The sequence below is a fragment of the Alligator mississippiensis genome, chromosome 6 (assembly GCF_030867095.1).
Source record: "Alligator mississippiensis isolate rAllMis1 chromosome 6, rAllMis1, whole genome shotgun sequence".
Lineage (NCBI taxonomy): Eukaryota > Metazoa > Chordata > Crocodylia > Alligatoridae > Alligator > Alligator mississippiensis.
Genome location: NC_081829.1, coordinates 20,388,623 through 20,406,019, shown reverse-complemented (window position 1 = coordinate 20,406,019; position 17,397 = coordinate 20,388,623). Strand labels below are relative to the sequence as shown.

The 17,397-nt window shown below is 42.6% G+C and overlaps 1 protein-coding gene across 2 annotated transcripts in view; it reads left to right on the top strand.

Annotated features, from left to right (window-relative positions):
- Positions 1-17,397, top strand: part of ANTXRL (ANTXR like) — a 98,900-nt gene that overhangs the window by 22,344 nt on the left and 59,159 nt on the right. For both annotated transcript variants that reach the window (XM_019499454.2, XM_006276176.4), the window contains exons 3-10: positions 2,817-2,888; positions 3,017-3,088; positions 5,219-5,300; positions 5,404-5,437; positions 9,152-9,231; positions 9,350-9,418; positions 9,604-9,684; positions 9,790-9,850. In XM_019499454.2, coding sequence (XP_019354999.1) covers positions 2,817-2,888; positions 3,017-3,088; positions 5,219-5,300; positions 5,404-5,437; positions 9,152-9,231; positions 9,350-9,418; positions 9,604-9,684; positions 9,790-9,850 — 551 coding nt within the window. The remainder of the gene's footprint in view (positions 1-2,816; positions 2,889-3,016; positions 3,089-5,218; positions 5,301-5,403; positions 5,438-9,151; positions 9,232-9,349; positions 9,419-9,603; positions 9,685-9,789; positions 9,851-17,397) is intronic.

Genomic DNA, 17,397 nt, shown 5'->3' with positions numbered 1-17,397 from the left:
TTAAACGTAAACCATAGGCCCCTATGGCCATATAATAAAAAATTTTAAAAATAAGAGAGGCAAAGTGCCACTTACATGTGATTGTGCTTCTGTCTCACAGTGTGGTGTATTCTTCCCAAGGAGGCTGCCACAGCTGCTCCATAGTCATCGGGAGTCTCCCTCTCTTCTGCCACCCTGGCCTTCTCCACTTGAGGTTTATATGGTTCTGGCCTTCCCCTTCCTGTCACCTGACCAGCTGACGGGGCTTGATCCTTGACCCCTGCTCGACTGGACGGCTGCGCCCGGAAGCTTTTGGATTTAAAGGGGCCGCCCTGTTTCTTGATAACAGGGCTAAGGCTCCCTGTTACAAGGCCGCTCTGCTTCCTGGTAACAGGGCTAGGGTTCCCTGTTACAGTTGGGTTAATCAGCCCTAGATAGATACTGCAGTTATGACTTGCCTTGCAGTTGTTTAGATACCAGCAGGAAAGTCACTGTGATGCTGCAAATATTAGCAAATAGATTACTTTTAGGTAATAGATTACTTTTGTAAACTTTGATCCTTCTCTGATTAACACCACTATTGGCAACAGTGCAGGATCAGGTTCTCAACATAACGAATGAGGAGATATATATAAATTTTTAAGTATATATGAAATAACCAACAAAAAGGTACTATAGTAAAAAAACAATCAGGACCTATCACCTTACCCTCCCAGGTCAACTCTCTTCTCCAGCTGGTTTCATTGTGAACATGACATCACCAGCATACTTGGGCATCATGGCAAGTCTGGGCTTTGAAGGGTGTGGTGGAGTAAGTTGGATTTTGTTTGTTAATTAAGTGCTGAACATTCCCCTAATCCTTTTCATCTGGGTTTTCTTATCCTTTTTTACAATTAGCTTTGATGGCGCTTTCAGGTCATAAAAATGGAATCCGTGCTGTGTGGCATGCAGAATGTCCCTCAGTGGCAGATCACACCTTAATTTTGAATTAGCTGAATGGTGTCAAGATACAGGATTCTGGAACCAAACCCCTTTAAGACCATGGCAGATTCCCCATGAGTGTCATACATAAAGATTTCAGCCCACCGCAGCTCTCACTTGCTTTTCAGGGATAAATATGGGTGGATCTGATCAAAGTCATTTCTTATCAGTTGCATTTGTAGGCATATGCCCCCACATGCACAAACCTCCAGTAGGCTTCAGCTGACATTCCATGCAGCCTGGGTCCCTTGTTGTAGGGAAAGTACAGAACAATGTCTAACCCTTACTGCTTATGCATTTACATTCTAAAAGATTTTTTTAAGGTCTCAAAGAGTTGTAACTTTTCCCCTTCCAGGTTGTTATTTTGGAAGTCAGTTCTCTGCCTGAGGATGAATTTTTGTAGAGGTAATAAATGAAAAAAGAAAGACATTTTATTGCAAATGTTCTCCTTGAATTGCTCTCTAGTAGTGTGGGGCAGCATTTTTGACAGTTGGCCCTTGCTCCAGTATCCTCCTGCAGATACTGTCTTTGCTGTTTGTTCATGCATCCTGCTTCTTACCTCTGTCAGCCTACTCCTGTTTCAGACACTGAATGGCAAGCAAAGACAGCAAATGACTACTAATAATTATTTCATATTCCATCCTAAACACCGAGTCTGAGGGAAAGCTCTTAATGTTTTCATATGTCATACTTTAAAGTCATTACAGGGGTCTGAAAATGTATATTGCTAAAGCATAGGTGCAGACTCTTCTCACCCAGAATCACATGGTGACAATTACATGTTAGTCTACACATGCCCATTTACTGCGCCAAAACCCAAGATTGCTGTGCAATATGGGCATGCGTCTACACGTGCATGCTCGTACTGTGCAGTAAATATGGTGACTTATGCTGACTTGAGCGTAAATTTGTAACCTGCCTCATGCAGGTATCAAATTCACACCTGATTAGTACTGCACAGTGACACACGTGTAGACACCTTACTGCGTAGTAACACTGTGTGTGGATTGACTTGGGAGTAACTTTAGTCCCAAGTCAGTCCACACACAGCATTAATTTACTTTAATGCCTGAACATGTAGACACCAGCCTATTCCCACTTATTGTGCAGTAACTTACTGCATAGTACATTTAAACTGGCATAAATGCACATGTGTACATGCCAACTGCCCAGTAAATAGGTACTACTCAATCAGGGCCACAATGTGTTAGGTAGGTCCTGTGTACATGCATAATAAGAGACAGTCCTGGCACCAGAAAGCTTATAGTTTCAATGGACTGGACAGAGAAAGTTGTGTAAAACAAAAATGCTGTTATCCCTATTTTGCACGTGGGGAGCTACACAAGGAGACGTTTGAGAGACCTGTCCCAGGTCACATAAACAGTCAGTTGCAGAGTCAGGATTTCATCTCCAGAATTCCAGTTCAGGACTTGAGCTGTAGTATTATGCTGCCTCTATACGATTTCCAAATTCTGCTCTCCCAAATAATCCATAGAAATTTTCTTCTGTATGTGCTGGGAAAACAAAAACTTCGCAGCTGAAGTCCACCTGTATAGCTTTGAGAGCAGAATTGTGTCATATGAAAGCAAGTTATTCATTGTATGAATAAAAACAATTAAACTGGAAAAGTATCTGAATTTTTGACGGTATAAAAGGAGTAAAATCAACCCACAGAATACTTTCTTCACGTGGTTTAAACTAGGCACATTAAAACATTTGGTATCTAGTTCTATCTCTACTTATATCAGGAAGGGTTTTGCCGTTGATTTTAGTGGGAATATCCCATCCCATCAATTCAATGCAGTCAGTTTTACCATAATGGGGGGATAACCTAATGGATTATAATTTGTATTTAGGTCTGGAAGTGTCAGGAACCATTGGACAGAGATTTACTCTTTTGTTGCGAGCCTGGCTGAGAAATTTATAAGGTAAAGATTTTACAAGATGATATTTAGTGCCAATACAGTTCATTTTTCATTTATTACTTTTTTAAAAGCTGTAAAATATATTAAGATGATCTTGTGTGTAACATAGATTTGGCCTATGTCTGTTTCAGTCCAATGTTGCGAATGTCTTTCATTGTCTTTTCCTCGCGAGGCACTACAATCATGAAGTTAACAGAAAACAGGCAAGTAATTTACAACTTTCAGTCAAATATAACTGCAAGCTCTGTGATTGCTGTAAGGCTGGAGTCCAAGCATCCATGTCAATCTTAGCATTGAGCCACTCCTACACCCACTGAAATAATTTCCACTGGTTTTGACAGGAGCAGGTTTGTGGCTCATAATAATACAGCTCTTTTGATCTTTCATTACTGTTCAATTCAGCATTGAGACAAGGGGGCAGCTGAAGGCACTGCTGTTCTCTCAAGCTGCCTTTCAAGGGGAAACAGCACTTGCCTAATGCTAGCTTTGGGCTCATTAGCAGTGCCCCAGTGATTTCAAAGGGCTGGCTCTGATGTAAGAGAAAACAGACCCTGCCTCCAAGTGCTGAAGACACTGCATAATAAAGCACTGCAGTGCTCTCCAGGAATGGTCCAGACTTCTGCAGCTCACAATGGTGATCAATTCAGCATTGTCTTGAACCATTGCTAAAGATAGCTAGAATATCACAAAGGGAGCTTCTCGCACCATCTGCTTCAGATATCTTCAGTTGCAATGCAAGTCCAACAAGAATTCCATCCTGTGCCCCAATGAGAGAATTTGAGACTGGAGCAAAACTTTTGCTCCTCACTTCCCTGGCAACCAAATTCACTCTTTTATAATATACCGAGGATTGCATTTTGCCCCAGGTAGAATCAAGGCCTTTCTCTTCACTGCTGTATCTGTCACCTCCATATTTTTCTCTCATTTCAGCCATTCTCCCATAGAGCCTTCACTTTTGATCTTTTTCCCTGTGGGTATCAGGGTGGTTGTAGTGTTCTGTGTGTGTAAGTCACTCTGAAGAACCTTATAAAGAGATCAGAATGGTCTTATGAGAAAGGACTCTATTTCCCTCTCCTGTGTTTCAAGGGCCAGTGAAAACCAGTGGAAACACGTCTGTTCATTCCACTGGGCTTCAGATCAGGCCTCGTCTGCATCTGGGAGCTGGAACTAGAACTTTTTTTCCTTGCACAGGTAGATTTTCCCTTTGCAGATAAAATGTAGATGCTAACCCTGTGGTAATGTATGAAACTGGTATTAAAATGTTTTCTGACCCAATTCCCCACCCTCCACCAAAAATGGCCTTTCACCTCATCCTACACTTTGAAAGAGCAAAAGACCCTCCTGCCCCCAGGGTCATTATTCTTCCCAACTCCAGTTTTCATCTCTATCCCACAAAACCTCACACTTTCTCACTCTATGATTGTGCCACCCAAAAAGCTGGGTTACACAAGAGAGGTCAGAGACGGTCACTGATGTTGAAGAAATGATTGCCTGAAGCATTTGTGGCTGACTTCTGGGTTTCCTGGGCCCTTCCGAGTCTGTTCTCACTGATGTTGCTTTTCTTATTTGTATTACAGTAGCACCCAGAGATAGGGGATAAAGGTTGGGTCCCACTGCACTGGGTGTATAAAACTGAGATTCTGATGCCCTTAACATACCTTCTGTGAGTGATCCCACTGACTCTGGAATCACTGTGGAATAAGGAGCATTTCAACAGGAGTGACAGTATTTGAAGCTGTCACTTCACAAGGAACAACTGGTGCCCAAGGAACTTGTAAGAAAAAGAGAAAGGTCCACCTTTCATTGGTTTAAATGTGGAATCCTGCCCTCAATATTCAAATCTTATTTTAATTCACTCCGAACTCTGGCCTTGTAAAGGGACACATGTGACCCTGACAATTATTCAAAGTGGGGGTTTTGTTTTTTCTCACATTAATAATAATAAGGGATTTAAGATTTCTATCCTGCTCCACATTTGCAAAAGTTTATATCTGATATTTACTTTAATTTGGTCCTATCTCTAATCACAAATCCCTAGCGCTTGGGACCAAGACCAGACAAAGCATGCATTTACTGTGACCTTATATTTTGTATTCATTTCTATGCAACGCTGGATGCATGGCAGCTTTCAAAATGTTGCAATTGTATTTCTAATTATACTGTTTTTCTTGATCCCTTGACTTGTGTATACGCATTTGGTGCAATATGCTTTTCCAATTAAGTGTTTTTGGGGCTGCATAACTTGCTGTGTTTGAGAATCGCTAAAGGCAGAAAAATTAAAACTTTTTTTAAAAGGAAAACAAAATAAAAGATTTTTTTTTTCTTATTTCAAGGGAAGCCATCAGACAAGGGCTTGATATTCTTCGGTATGAAGTGCCTGGAGGAGATACATTCATGCATGAAGGATTTAAAAGGGTACACATTGTAGTACCTTCTTGCTTTGATTAATATTTAATTTTGTTTTTCGTGCTACTGTTGAACTTAAAAGAGTTAACAACATTTTATACTTTTTTTGCAGGCAAATGAACAGATTTACCATGAAAATGATGGAGGTAGGATTATGTGTGTCACTGATGGTTATTTACTTTCATTGAAAAGTTGGGGGTGAATTTATATGACCTGAACTAAACTCATGTGCAAAAGAAGGAATGCACTGCCCAAAGAGATTAGTATTGCACAATCTTTTAACATTCCAATTTGATTATAATTTTGCTATTATATGCATGAGTTAGTAGTTTAAATAGAAGATGGGATCACTATGATCACCTAGTCTGACCTCCTGCATAACACAAACCATAGCATTGCATCCAGTAGTTCCTGCAATAAGTCCAGTAATTATTCAGATCATCTGAAATATTAGGCTTTTCACATACTGTTTTACAGTAACATAACTGATGTCGGGCAACAAGGAGGGCACAAAAATAGCTGCCTCTGCAACTGGTGCTGCCTTGGGCACAGAGCTGTCCTGTTACACTTCTGATATTTCATTTTGAAATTTTATATCAGGTGTGCCTCTTGCACCCAAAACTCTCTTTGCTATATTTGTAGATATAACGTAACACCCATTGTTGTCAGTGAGAGGCCTTTCATTGCATTCAGCAGACTTTGAATTAGGTTCTCAGTTGTCCTGAGCTTAAAAGTAGCATGAAGTCCTTTCTTTTTCCTCTTTTTCTTCCTCAACGTTTCCTTGGAAAACTCAGAAATGTGAGTTTAAAGCCTTCTTAGCTCTGAATCATAGGGTAGCAGGCACTGAATGTTTGACAAAAAAACCTCTTCTCCCAGCTGTTTCCCAGATCTTTAAGTTAAAGAGGTGTTTAGGCAATAAAGATATGAAGACTGTGAATGAAAATTACTTTCTCTTATTCAAGTTACTCATGATTGTATTTGTTCTTCAGCTTCACAGGAAAAAAAAGAGTAGGTAAGAATTTCTAGAGTAAAACATGAACAAAATATTTAAAGCTGACAAACATAAATAGCAAAAACCTTCTAGCCTTTTTCAAACTTCAAACAGAAGCAAAACAAACCCAAAGGACATGGGGATCAAGTCCAGTTTTTTCCCATTTGTAGGCCTCCTCTTTAAGAGTTCTTGTCTGCTTATGACATGACATGGAAAGGACTGCGTGGCATAAGAAAGCTGTCAAAACACATCAACCTTACATTTCTGGCAATACTGTGAAAGGCATTTAAAACTGTAAAAAAAAAAAAAAAAACATTTAAAAATCAAAACCTCCCTTTTTTGCCCTGACAATGAAATTCTGCTGTGTTTAACTACTGTATTTATTAATTTTTGTCACGTGGGTATAATTGATTGATTAAAACACAATTTGCATGCGTGGTGGGAGCAAGAATGCTAGAGCTCTCTCTTTTTGTTGTATAATAAGGTGTTAGACAATGTATTGCTCCACTGTGGCTGCTCATTTTACAGTGTTCATACAACATGTACATTCCTTTTAAGCCCTATTTTGAAGATTTACATGTATGCAAGTGTATATCTACCTTATGCTGAACTTGTCAGTTTTATAATATAGACCTGATCTTGTACTGCTTGTGCACTCAGAATTCCTGCTGATTTCAGTGAGGGCTCTTAATGTACAAGGACCGGGCTCTGGATGGAATCAAATCCTGCTCAGTTTCCCTACAGTGGTTCCCCTCAGAGTCACCTTGTGAAAAAGGGGTTCCTCGTCCTTTCTCTGTTTGGCCTTATCTTATCCCATCATGATGCTTGCTGGTCCCATGGAGGGTTCCAATGAGATCTAAAAGCTGCAGACCCTCTCACCTGCATGGAAATGGGAATTTCTGTCCATGGCCCCTGATGGAATAATATTCTGTCATTAACTTCACTGCCTGCATGACTAAAGCTGACAAGATGTGGCTCACTCCATGCTGTTTGGAGGTGATCTTCAGCTACTGTCAACTGACAGAACTCCACGGAGTTATTTGTCCACAGAATAGGGCTGTGCGAAGCTTCAGACTGTGCTTTGGATCTGGAGAAGCTTCAGACACTTTGGTGTCTAAAGCAGCATGTCCAGATCAAAGCACTGGCTTCTTTAGGCTTTCTGAAGTGGTTCAGGGCTTCCACTTCGTTCAGTGGTTCAGAGTTTGGAGATCCGGCCATAGGGTATAATGGGGAATCAATATATATAACTTTGTTGTTTTTTGTCTGATTTGGATGAAACTTGCAGGGCTGGTAGCCTCTGTGGAGAGCATGAAGCTTGCCAGGTTTCAAGAAGATCAGTTTGGGGGAAACTGCACCCCAAATTCTTGAAAGCAAAACTCAAGTCACATGTATGTGTTACACCACAGGGGGGTGAAAACTGCAGGGGTGGTGGCCCCTGGTGAGGCCATGAAGCCTGCAAAGTTTCAAGGAGATAGGTGCAGGGCTTTGGGGGGGAACTGCACCTCAAGTTGCGGACCAGCAAAACTTATGACATGGGTGACACACTGTGACATGGGTGACACAGCAGGGTGAAAGCTACAGGGATGGTGGCCCCTGCTGAGGCCACAAAGCCTCCCAGCTGTTGAGGAGATTGGTGCAGGGGTTCTGGGCTCTGGGGCTCTGCACCTCTGGCTGCTGACAGGCAAAACTCATGACATGGGTGCTTGTGCAACTGACTGTCTCTGTCTTGGGGCAGTTGATTGTCTGTATTGTTTATTTCCTCTCCTTAGTCTGTGGTTTTGTAGGTGTTAATCGTTGCTAATTAACTAATTATCTAGTAGCTACTAGTAGCTAGCTACTATATATTGATCTGGTCCCTGAATGAATCATGATTGATTGGGCACTGGTAACACAGTAGCTTAGCAGCCAGGTCTGCAGTACTTCCCACCCCCCACCCCCTATGCCCCAAGATACACACAGTTGCACAAGCACCCATGTCACAAGTTTCTCCTGTTAGCAGCTAGAGGTTCAGGGCCCCAGAACCCCTGAACCTTTCTCCTCGACATCTGGCAGGCTTTGTGGCCTCAGCATGGGCTACCATTCCTGCAGCTGTCACCCTGTTGCGCCTTAACACACACAGTGTCACCCATGTCATGAATTTTGCTTGTCCACAGCTTGAGATGCAGTTTCCCCCAAACCCCTGCACCTACCTCCTTGACACTTGGCAGGCTTTGTGGCCTCAGCAGGGGCCACCACCCCCACAGTTTTCAGCCCACTGAAACTTAACACACACCGGGTCATGTATGTCATAAGTTTTGCCTGTCAGCAGCTTGATGTCCAGTTCCCCCCAAGCCCCTGCACCTAGCACCTTGAAATTTGGCAGGCTTTGTGGCCTCACCAGGGGCCACCACCCCTGCAGTTTTGACCCCACTGTAGTATAACACATACACATGGCATGAGTTTTGCTTTCAAGAATTTGGGGTGCAGTTTCCCCTGTACCCCTGCACTGATATTTCTGAACCTTGGCAGGCTTCATGCTCTCTGCAGATGCTACCACCCCTGCAAGTTTTCTCCAAATCAGACAAAAAACAACAAAGTTATAAATATTTGATTGATTCCCCATTATACCCGATTGCCAGATCTCCAAGGCGTCTCCGAAACTTCGGCCGGATCGAAGCAGGAACCCGGTCCGGAGCTCCGGATCAGATCTCTGGCATCCGAAGTGGTTGGATCCAAAGCCAGATTGAATAGCTGCCTATTCGCACAGGCCTACTACAAAACCAAGTGTGTTACTTAGACTTAGGTATCCAAATGTATGTATCCATCACCATCATCCATTTCCTATCTCACCTGTGCACAATCCCAACCATTTTAACTGTTGTCAATGCAGGACTCCGGACTGCTAGTGTGATTATTGCTCTGACAGATGGCGAGTTGCAAGATGTTCAATTTTATTACGCAGAAAAAGAAGTAAGTAGTCATTGAGTTTGCCTAAAGTACCTAAATGGTTCTTGCAAAACTTGAAAGCATCCATGACTGGTTCCATACCTCAAATGGCTTTGAATTTAATAGTGTTTTTTTTATTTAGGCTGACAGAGCCAGAAGTCTTGGAGCTATTGTGTATTGTGTTGGAGTGAAAGATTTTAATGAAACTCAGGTAATTCTGAGACTTGTTTTTATTATCATTCCTGCTTATTAACAGAATTAGATGACTTTGTTTTTTTATTACCAGTGTACAAATCCTTCCATGTCAGTGGAAATACTTTTAGCAAATACAAAAAACTCAGTTGTATACACTGCAAGTTTATTTTTTCTGTGCATTTATGACTGTCTTTCTTTCAGCTGTCAACAATTGCTGACAGTATTGATCACGTTTTCCCAGTAACAGGAGGATTTTATGCCCTCAGAGGCACTATTGATTCAGTAAGTAGGATAGTCTGAAAAGAACAAAAAAACCCTCCTTTCCTTTATTAAGTAGGTGGTAAAACAAATCTGAGTACTGAAAACCCTGTTATCTTAATTGTTTAGATTTTGAAGAAATCTTGCATTGAGATCCTGGCAGCTGAACCATCCAGTGTCTGTGCAGGAGGTATGTTTATATTGAAATAAATATGACAAATGAGACTGGAATACAGAATGTCAGTAGGTACTTAATCTAGTACTAGGTCCAAGCCCACTGAAGTCAATTGAAAGGGAAGGCCCAATGAGCCCTTCTTGGAATCTGTGGGTTCCAAGGAGTTTACAGGTGCACATATTAGTTTGCCTTTTCAAAGCCACTTAAGGGAATTAAAATAAATAGGAATTGGGATAGCAGTTTTAAAAGTGCCTAAGTGATTTGAGATTGTAAGTCAGAGACAGGCAAAATGTGGCCCATGGGCTGGATGCAGCCCATCAGGCCATTCTATCTGGCCAACAGGACCCCTTAAAAATGTAGTAAATTAATATTTATTCGCTCCTGGCAGCCTGTCAAAGCTTACAGGAGTCAGGGACAGTAGGACCCAGATGGAGCCCTCAGCAGTCTTGAGCAGCCCAGGCCTGCTACAACCCCAGCCATTTCCCTTCTTTCCTGCCCCTGCCTTGCTCCAGCAACACCTGGCTCCCAGCTGAATCACCAAACCGTGGAGCATGGGACTGCACTGGTGTGGGGGTGGGGATTGTACAGGCACAGATGCAGAGTGTGTGTGTGTGTGCAGGCACAGGGCAGTGTGTGTATGTATGTGTGTGTTTGTGTAGGCACAGGGGCAGAGTGTGTGTGTGTGTGTGCAGACATGGGTAGTGTGTGTAGGCTCAGGACAGAGTGTGTGTGTGTGTGTGTGTGTGTGTGTATGCAGGCTCAGAGGCAATGTGTGTGGGTGTGTATGTGTGTGCGTGTGTGCATGCTTGGGCCAATGTGTGTGTGTGTGTGCACGCTCAGTGGCAGTGTGTCTGTGTGTGCAGTCTCAGGGGCAGCGTGTGTGTGTGTGTGTGTGTGTGTGTGTGCGCGTGCGCGTGCGTTCATAGGGTGAGTCCAACACGCACAGCCCATCATGCACCCACACCCCCCTTGCACTGCCATACACAAACCCCAGCCACCCTCCCCCCATACATCCCCCCACAAACTCCATACCCACTCACAACCCACTTAATCACACACACCCACATGCTCCCTCACCCCACACCCACAGCCCCCCACAAACCTATATCCATCCCCCACAACATATAAGAGTAAGACTTCATTTCAAGTTATTGTGCAATCACCTCTATGTACACTACACAAACACATGTAAATCAGGACAAAAATATTTTTTGAAATCAAATTAACAAATGTTTTAGATGTTCGCTTTTAGAATATAATTTGGTATTTTTCTGGTTCTGAGACAGTAAAACCTCTTGCTGAAAGTACTTCTGGGGGACAAGGGGAGGGACTTCTGGTGGCAAAGGTCAGAGGTTAGGGGGCGGGACTTCCAAACCCAAGATAGCAACCAGGGGGTGGGGCACCTGTCATAGGGTTGGACTACCCATGCAGCCCTCAACAGCTTGCCAAAACTCGGTAAGCAGCCCCCTGCCTGAAATAATTGCCCATCCCTGGTCTAAGTCTTACTTTCTAAAGTGACTTAAGACTAGATTTTCAGTGATATTTAGGTGCCCAGATAAGCACTTACTTGGAGTTCCAAAGGTGTCTAAGCAGGTTAGGTAGCTAACTTCCAAAAAATTATTGTTAGGGAGTTAGGTGCCTACCCTGCTTCAGTGCATTTGAAAATCTTACTAGGCACTTATCTGAGCCTTAGGAATCTTGAAAGTCAGTGGTACTGAGACTCTTGGGTACATAAGACCTTCTTTGAAATGGGACATGCTTGCTTTTGAAATGTTTAAATCTGGGTGTATAAACCCACTAGGCAACTTTGAAATTTTCAGCAACTTCCATTTCATATTTCCATGTTGGTTGATATTTTCAGCCAACATGAAAATGTGACCTTCTTGCCCTCATACTTGTGAGCAATCTTTACTCAGGTGAGTAATTCTGACAATTTAAATTTTACTCAGGTCAGGGACTAACTACCTCTGAAAAATATAGTGAAAGAACTGTTAGTATTTTTGGTGAATCTGAAGAATATCCAGAGGAGTTGCTGATAGTTCCATGTCTTTCATGTACATTACACATGCACCCACTTGGATTTCAGCAATTGACTTGTTATTTTTTAATTTATATAGAAGCTTGTTTTAGCAGAGTAATAATAAAATAATAAATTTGCTTTAGAGGGTAAATTGCACCCTGGTTATTTAGAGCTTAAGTTACTGTCTTGTATTCCTTTGCTTATATATATTTTAAATAAGCACATATAAAAAAGGAATAATCCATGAAAGCTATCTAGGTAAATATAATGGAGAAGAGAATTAATTCACTGTTCATTATCACATGTTGATTAGAGCAGAATATAGCATTAAACATTTCATTTTAAAATATTATCTACTTCTAATGCTTTTTTAAATATTCCTGGAAGATGTGGAGAATATTTGGCACAGCATTTTATCCATGAATAATTTAAAATGAAATATTTCTGCTTAAAAAAATTCTTAGTAAATTATCAAAAATAGAGAATCAAGTCTGTGAAAAAAATCTGAAATTTCAAAGTTGGTTTAATTTGACAGGGCTCAAAATGGGAATGGACTTATTCATATTCAGTTATATTAAAAACATTTTAATAGAAATATTTATGGAAATTATTATGGAATTATCAGTTTCCCCCAAACACTGTTTTTAGTAATTGACAAATATTTCTATAGACATTCAAATACTTATTTGAATAATATATTAATGACATGCTGATGAATAAGAACTGCATGAAAAATGTGGTTTTTTTTAAGTAGGCCAAATTTCATATACATTTCTTTTATGAAAAAAGGTCGTCTTTCAACAACAATAAAAACTTTTAAATTAAAAAATGGCTAGCTTTACTTTCTGGTTCATGAGTTCTAATACTTTCTATGTTTTCCATTGTTTACATTTTAAATCTAGTAGATTTAAAAGATTAATCAAAAAGTGAGTACATTTTTAAAACTAATTTGTTCCCTATACCTCCTATACCTGATGTAAAGCTCATTGGCATCAGTAGGAATATTTCAATGTTTTCTTCCTGTGTTTTGTATTAGGGTATTAACCTCACAACCTGTCATTCCTGTTGCCAAACTCTGGGGTGCCTGGGTGCACCCAGAGATACACCCTGGATTTGTGTAACCATGTTGGTTCCCCACTATGCTAAATAAATTTTCCCAGGTTATTAATTTGACCAGAAATCATAATTTACCATAGCTACTTCAGTAAGGTAACAGATAAACAAAAGGGTTTTTTACAAAGAAGAACAAATGGTATAAAAAATAAAAAGTGATCAAATTCTTTGACAGCAGAGTATGGTAAAACAAAACTACTGAAATCCTTATCCTACATTCAGACTACCACCTAGCTCTCATAAAAATACCTGTGAAAATCTCCCAGGGTCAACCTCCCTGCAGTCACAGCTAGCTCCCTCCCCCAGGACCTTCATCTCACCTCTCCCCACTAGGAGCCCCCTCTCTAGCCACCCCCTAACAGTCATCCCCTCCAGAACATTTCACATAGCCTTTCCCCAACTTACCTTCAGGGAGCCAGGGAATCCACTACAAGAATGGGCTGAAGGAGCCTTAATGAGCAAGTCTACGTGTCACCCTTTGTTGTTGTAGCTGTAGCAATCATGTGGGTCTACACATAATCAGCAGCTACGTTGCCATAGTGGCTTGCTCCCCCATTTCAGTGTGCCGCATGCATGGCACAGCATAGGTGGTTACTGTGCCATGCTTTAGTACTTCCAAAAGGAAGCACTAAAGCACGATGCTGTAGCAATGTCACTGTATGGAGACATGTAGATACGCCCAGTATCAACCAAAATCAGGCCCTTAATAGCTTTTTTCTGTGGCCATGTCCCTGTAAGTTGTCTGTATAGTAGACTCCTGTGGGAGGCTGTAAGATGCTCATCCTGTGAGTATTTATGGACATGCTTAGCTTTATTGCCATGAATAGTTCCATTCATTTCAAAATAATCAAGTTTTCACCTTGATTCTTTATATACTGCTTACCCTCAAAGTAGTCTCCATGAAGCCAGCGGCCCCTCTCATGTCACAATAGTGAACACTCTGCCCTTCAGTAAGAGTTTGTAGGGTCAGGCTTAGGGCCTAGTAAACATTCTGCAAAAACCTTGATAAAAGAGCATTTTCCTACCTGAACCCAGGTCATTGAACTGCCAATCACAGTTGTTATTTTAAACACAGTGTAATTTTCATGTTTCATCAATTAATGCAATTTCTGGTGTTAGACATTTAGGTTTAAAAAGCATATAAAATTTTCAAATGGATTTTAAATATAAGTAATGATTAAGTATAATTTATTCATACTACATAAACGAGGGGTCTGGGCATATGTATAAGGCACACCATATCCATACATACATTGCACATTTTATCAAGCCAGTAGGCAAGAAAAAGAACATAATTTTCATGAACTTTTAATTGACACTGCCTCCTTTTTGTCACTTACATTAGAAATGTCTTTGACATGACTGTAGAGCATCTGTGTGGTCGTTTTTGAAATTTGCCTTTCAAAATAGATAATGTGAAAATTTCAAAATTTGATAACGTTCAGACCAGCTCGAATTTCTATATAGAGATATAGTATCGATGCATTATACTCTACAGTAATACCTTGGTTAACAAAGTATATGGGTTCCATGATGTCACTTTGTTATTATCAGAAACTTTGTTACCAGAGGCAAAAATAACATATGAGGCATAGGGATGCATTCCAGGACTTCAGAGAAGGGGTGTACAGTAGGAAAATATTTAAATACTCACAAAGATAAGTGATAAATACCCACAAAGATACCTAGCTGCCAGGCCTATGGAGCTGGGTCTGTAGCCCCCTTGCCCCCGCCCCCCTGTTGCAGGCTCAGGCAGGGCAGCTCCCTGCCACCCCCAGGGGACCGGGGGAGCTTGTGCCCCCCAGCAGGCTCCTGCCCTGTTTCCCTCCCCCAGGGCCTCCGCAGCACAGTGGGCATGACCTGGGACAACAGGGAGCAGCAGGGCCATGTGGGGATCTCCTTGCTGCTGCGAGCTCCGTGCTGCCCTGGTGACCCTCCCCCTGCATGTGTCACTGCTTTGAGGGGTGCAACCCTGTGCTTCTGCTCCCACTGCAGCCCCATGCGCAGGAGGCGCATCACCAGAGCCGTGCGGAGCTCACAGTGGTGAGCAGCTTCTCTGCATGGCTCAGCTGTTCCCTGCCATGCTGGATCATGCCCACTGGGCTGCGGAGGTCCTGGGGCAGGGCAGCAGGGAACAGTGGGTCTGCATGGAGGAGCTTTTGCCACTGTGAGCTCCATGCTGTCCTGGCGATGTGCTTTCTGCATGCAGGGCTGCAGTGAGAGCAGCAGTGTGGGGATGCACCCCTCAAAGCAGTGGCATGTGCAGAGGGCATGTCGCATGGGCAGCACGGAGTTCACAGCAGCAAGGAGGCCCCTGTGAGGCCCTGCTGCTCCCTGCTAAGCCAGATCATGCTGGGCTGTGGAGGATCCGGAGGCAGGAAGCAGGGCAGGGGCCTGAGCCCACAGCCTGTGCCTGCCCCGTGTACAGATCGGGGAGGGGGGGGGCGTGGGTCCCCCTGCCCCTCGGGAATGCATGCGGCAGCGGGGAGCCAGCCCTCCCCCTTCTCTGGGCAAGCCACTCACAGCCCTGGCCTGCTTCTCCGCTGGGACCCTGCAGCTGCTCATTGCAGCTCCAGGGCCCAAGCACTGCCCGGCTGGGCAGCATCCCCAGCTCTGCCCAGCTCCCTCCCTACAGGGCCCTCAATCCCCCTCTTCCTTCCCCACCCCACCCCCCATATACCTGCTGGAGCTGCTCTGCAGACTGCCTGGGATCACATGCATGCACATGTACCTGGCGCCCCCTGTCTCACCACCTTCCTCCCGCTCTCTCGCTCTCTCCCAGCTCCCTGCAGGCTGGAACTCTGCAGGGAGCTAATTGCAAAATCCCCCAGTTCCTTTGGTAAAACGAGAAATCCTCATTTGCCTCAAAAATGTTTTTGATTTTTTTTTGCAAAAAAAGGCTAGCTTCGTTATAAAGGATCTTCATTCCCAGAGGATTCATTAACTGAAGCATTACTGTATTTACGTGTGTATATATATGATACAGCCTCATTATAATGAAGCTCAATGCGACCAAGAGATTGCAGCATCATACTAATGAAAAATATTGGTTCCTACTGTTAGGATTGTGAAATAGGGAGAGGTTGTTATAAACAGGGCTTAGTATAATGAGGTTGTACATATCTACGTGCATGGCTGTGTATATCTATGCATCTACATCTCCCTATATTTGTAGATGTATTTGTAAGGGACACAGGGGCAGGGGCTGTGTGGCAAGTGTGCCTATGTATGCCTAAATCACAACATGCATAAGCAATGAGCCTTGTTTGCTTTTACATATTTTTTTCAATATCTGAAGTAGGTACACCCTGCATTTTGCATGAAATGCAGCAAGGTGTGGTTGTAATGGTTGATTTGGTTGATATGAATTGTTACTCATCATTTTAATCTGTATACCCAGCTCTGTTACTCTATCAGAACTTTTGCTTGATTAGGGTCTGCAGCAGGCTTTGGCCTATACATTACAATTATTGTTGCTAATACTTAAGTTATATATCTTATTTCCAATCTTGGCTTCACTTTTGATTTGTCAATGGTTTAATAAATTGCTGATGAAGCTGTTTCCATGTGGCTCTAGCTGAATTATGACAATTCCAGTTTGGGGTTTGGATGGCTGAGATGAAACTAGCTAGTGAATCCATTTTTAAATTGATCTAGTCAGGTTATGACAGCTATCTGATGCTTAATGCTTTTTGACCCTACAAATGTGTAGTATACTGATGTGGGGGAATGGACTTGCATCTTTCTGTTCCCTCTGATTTAAAATGACCAAGACGTGCAGCCTGTAAACAGGCTATCAGTGTGGAAAGGGAGGTGCCTACGATACTGTTTGACAGCATCATTGCTTTGATTACACTCACGGGACACAGATGTGATTGAAAGGTTTTGCTGGATGTGGCATCCTACTGGCCACGTCAACTACCAGGTGTGGATGCAAGCAGTCAGCTTCTCATCAGAGTCACAGAAGCGAAGCCGACAGCACAGCCAGTGCGCACCAGCTTCAACCTACCATCTCGCTGCCAGCGCTGCCCAGTTATTTCAGTGCTGACCTTTTTCCCTTCACTGTCTTGTCAAAATCTGCAATCTATAATCTGACAGTAACTAGGAAAGAAAAGGACGCAGCCCGAGCCAGGGCCCAAAATTAAATAGAATTAGCCATTTCAACAGGCCATCATCCAGAATATATTAATGCTACATAGCATCTGAAAGGGTGGTTGTTCAATAGCAACAACAAAAGCTGGCCTTAACTGTTTATGTTTTTGTGCAAGCCTGTAACAAAACTATGTTATCACCTTGTGCTCATAGACAGGTTATTAGAGAGAATCTAGGCTGCTTTCACAACTGACTGTGCAAAGTTGCAGTGACAGTGAAAAGAAGGGCAGGAGAAATGAACTGTCTTGACAAGTTCATCAGGGGAGGGCAGCAGGGA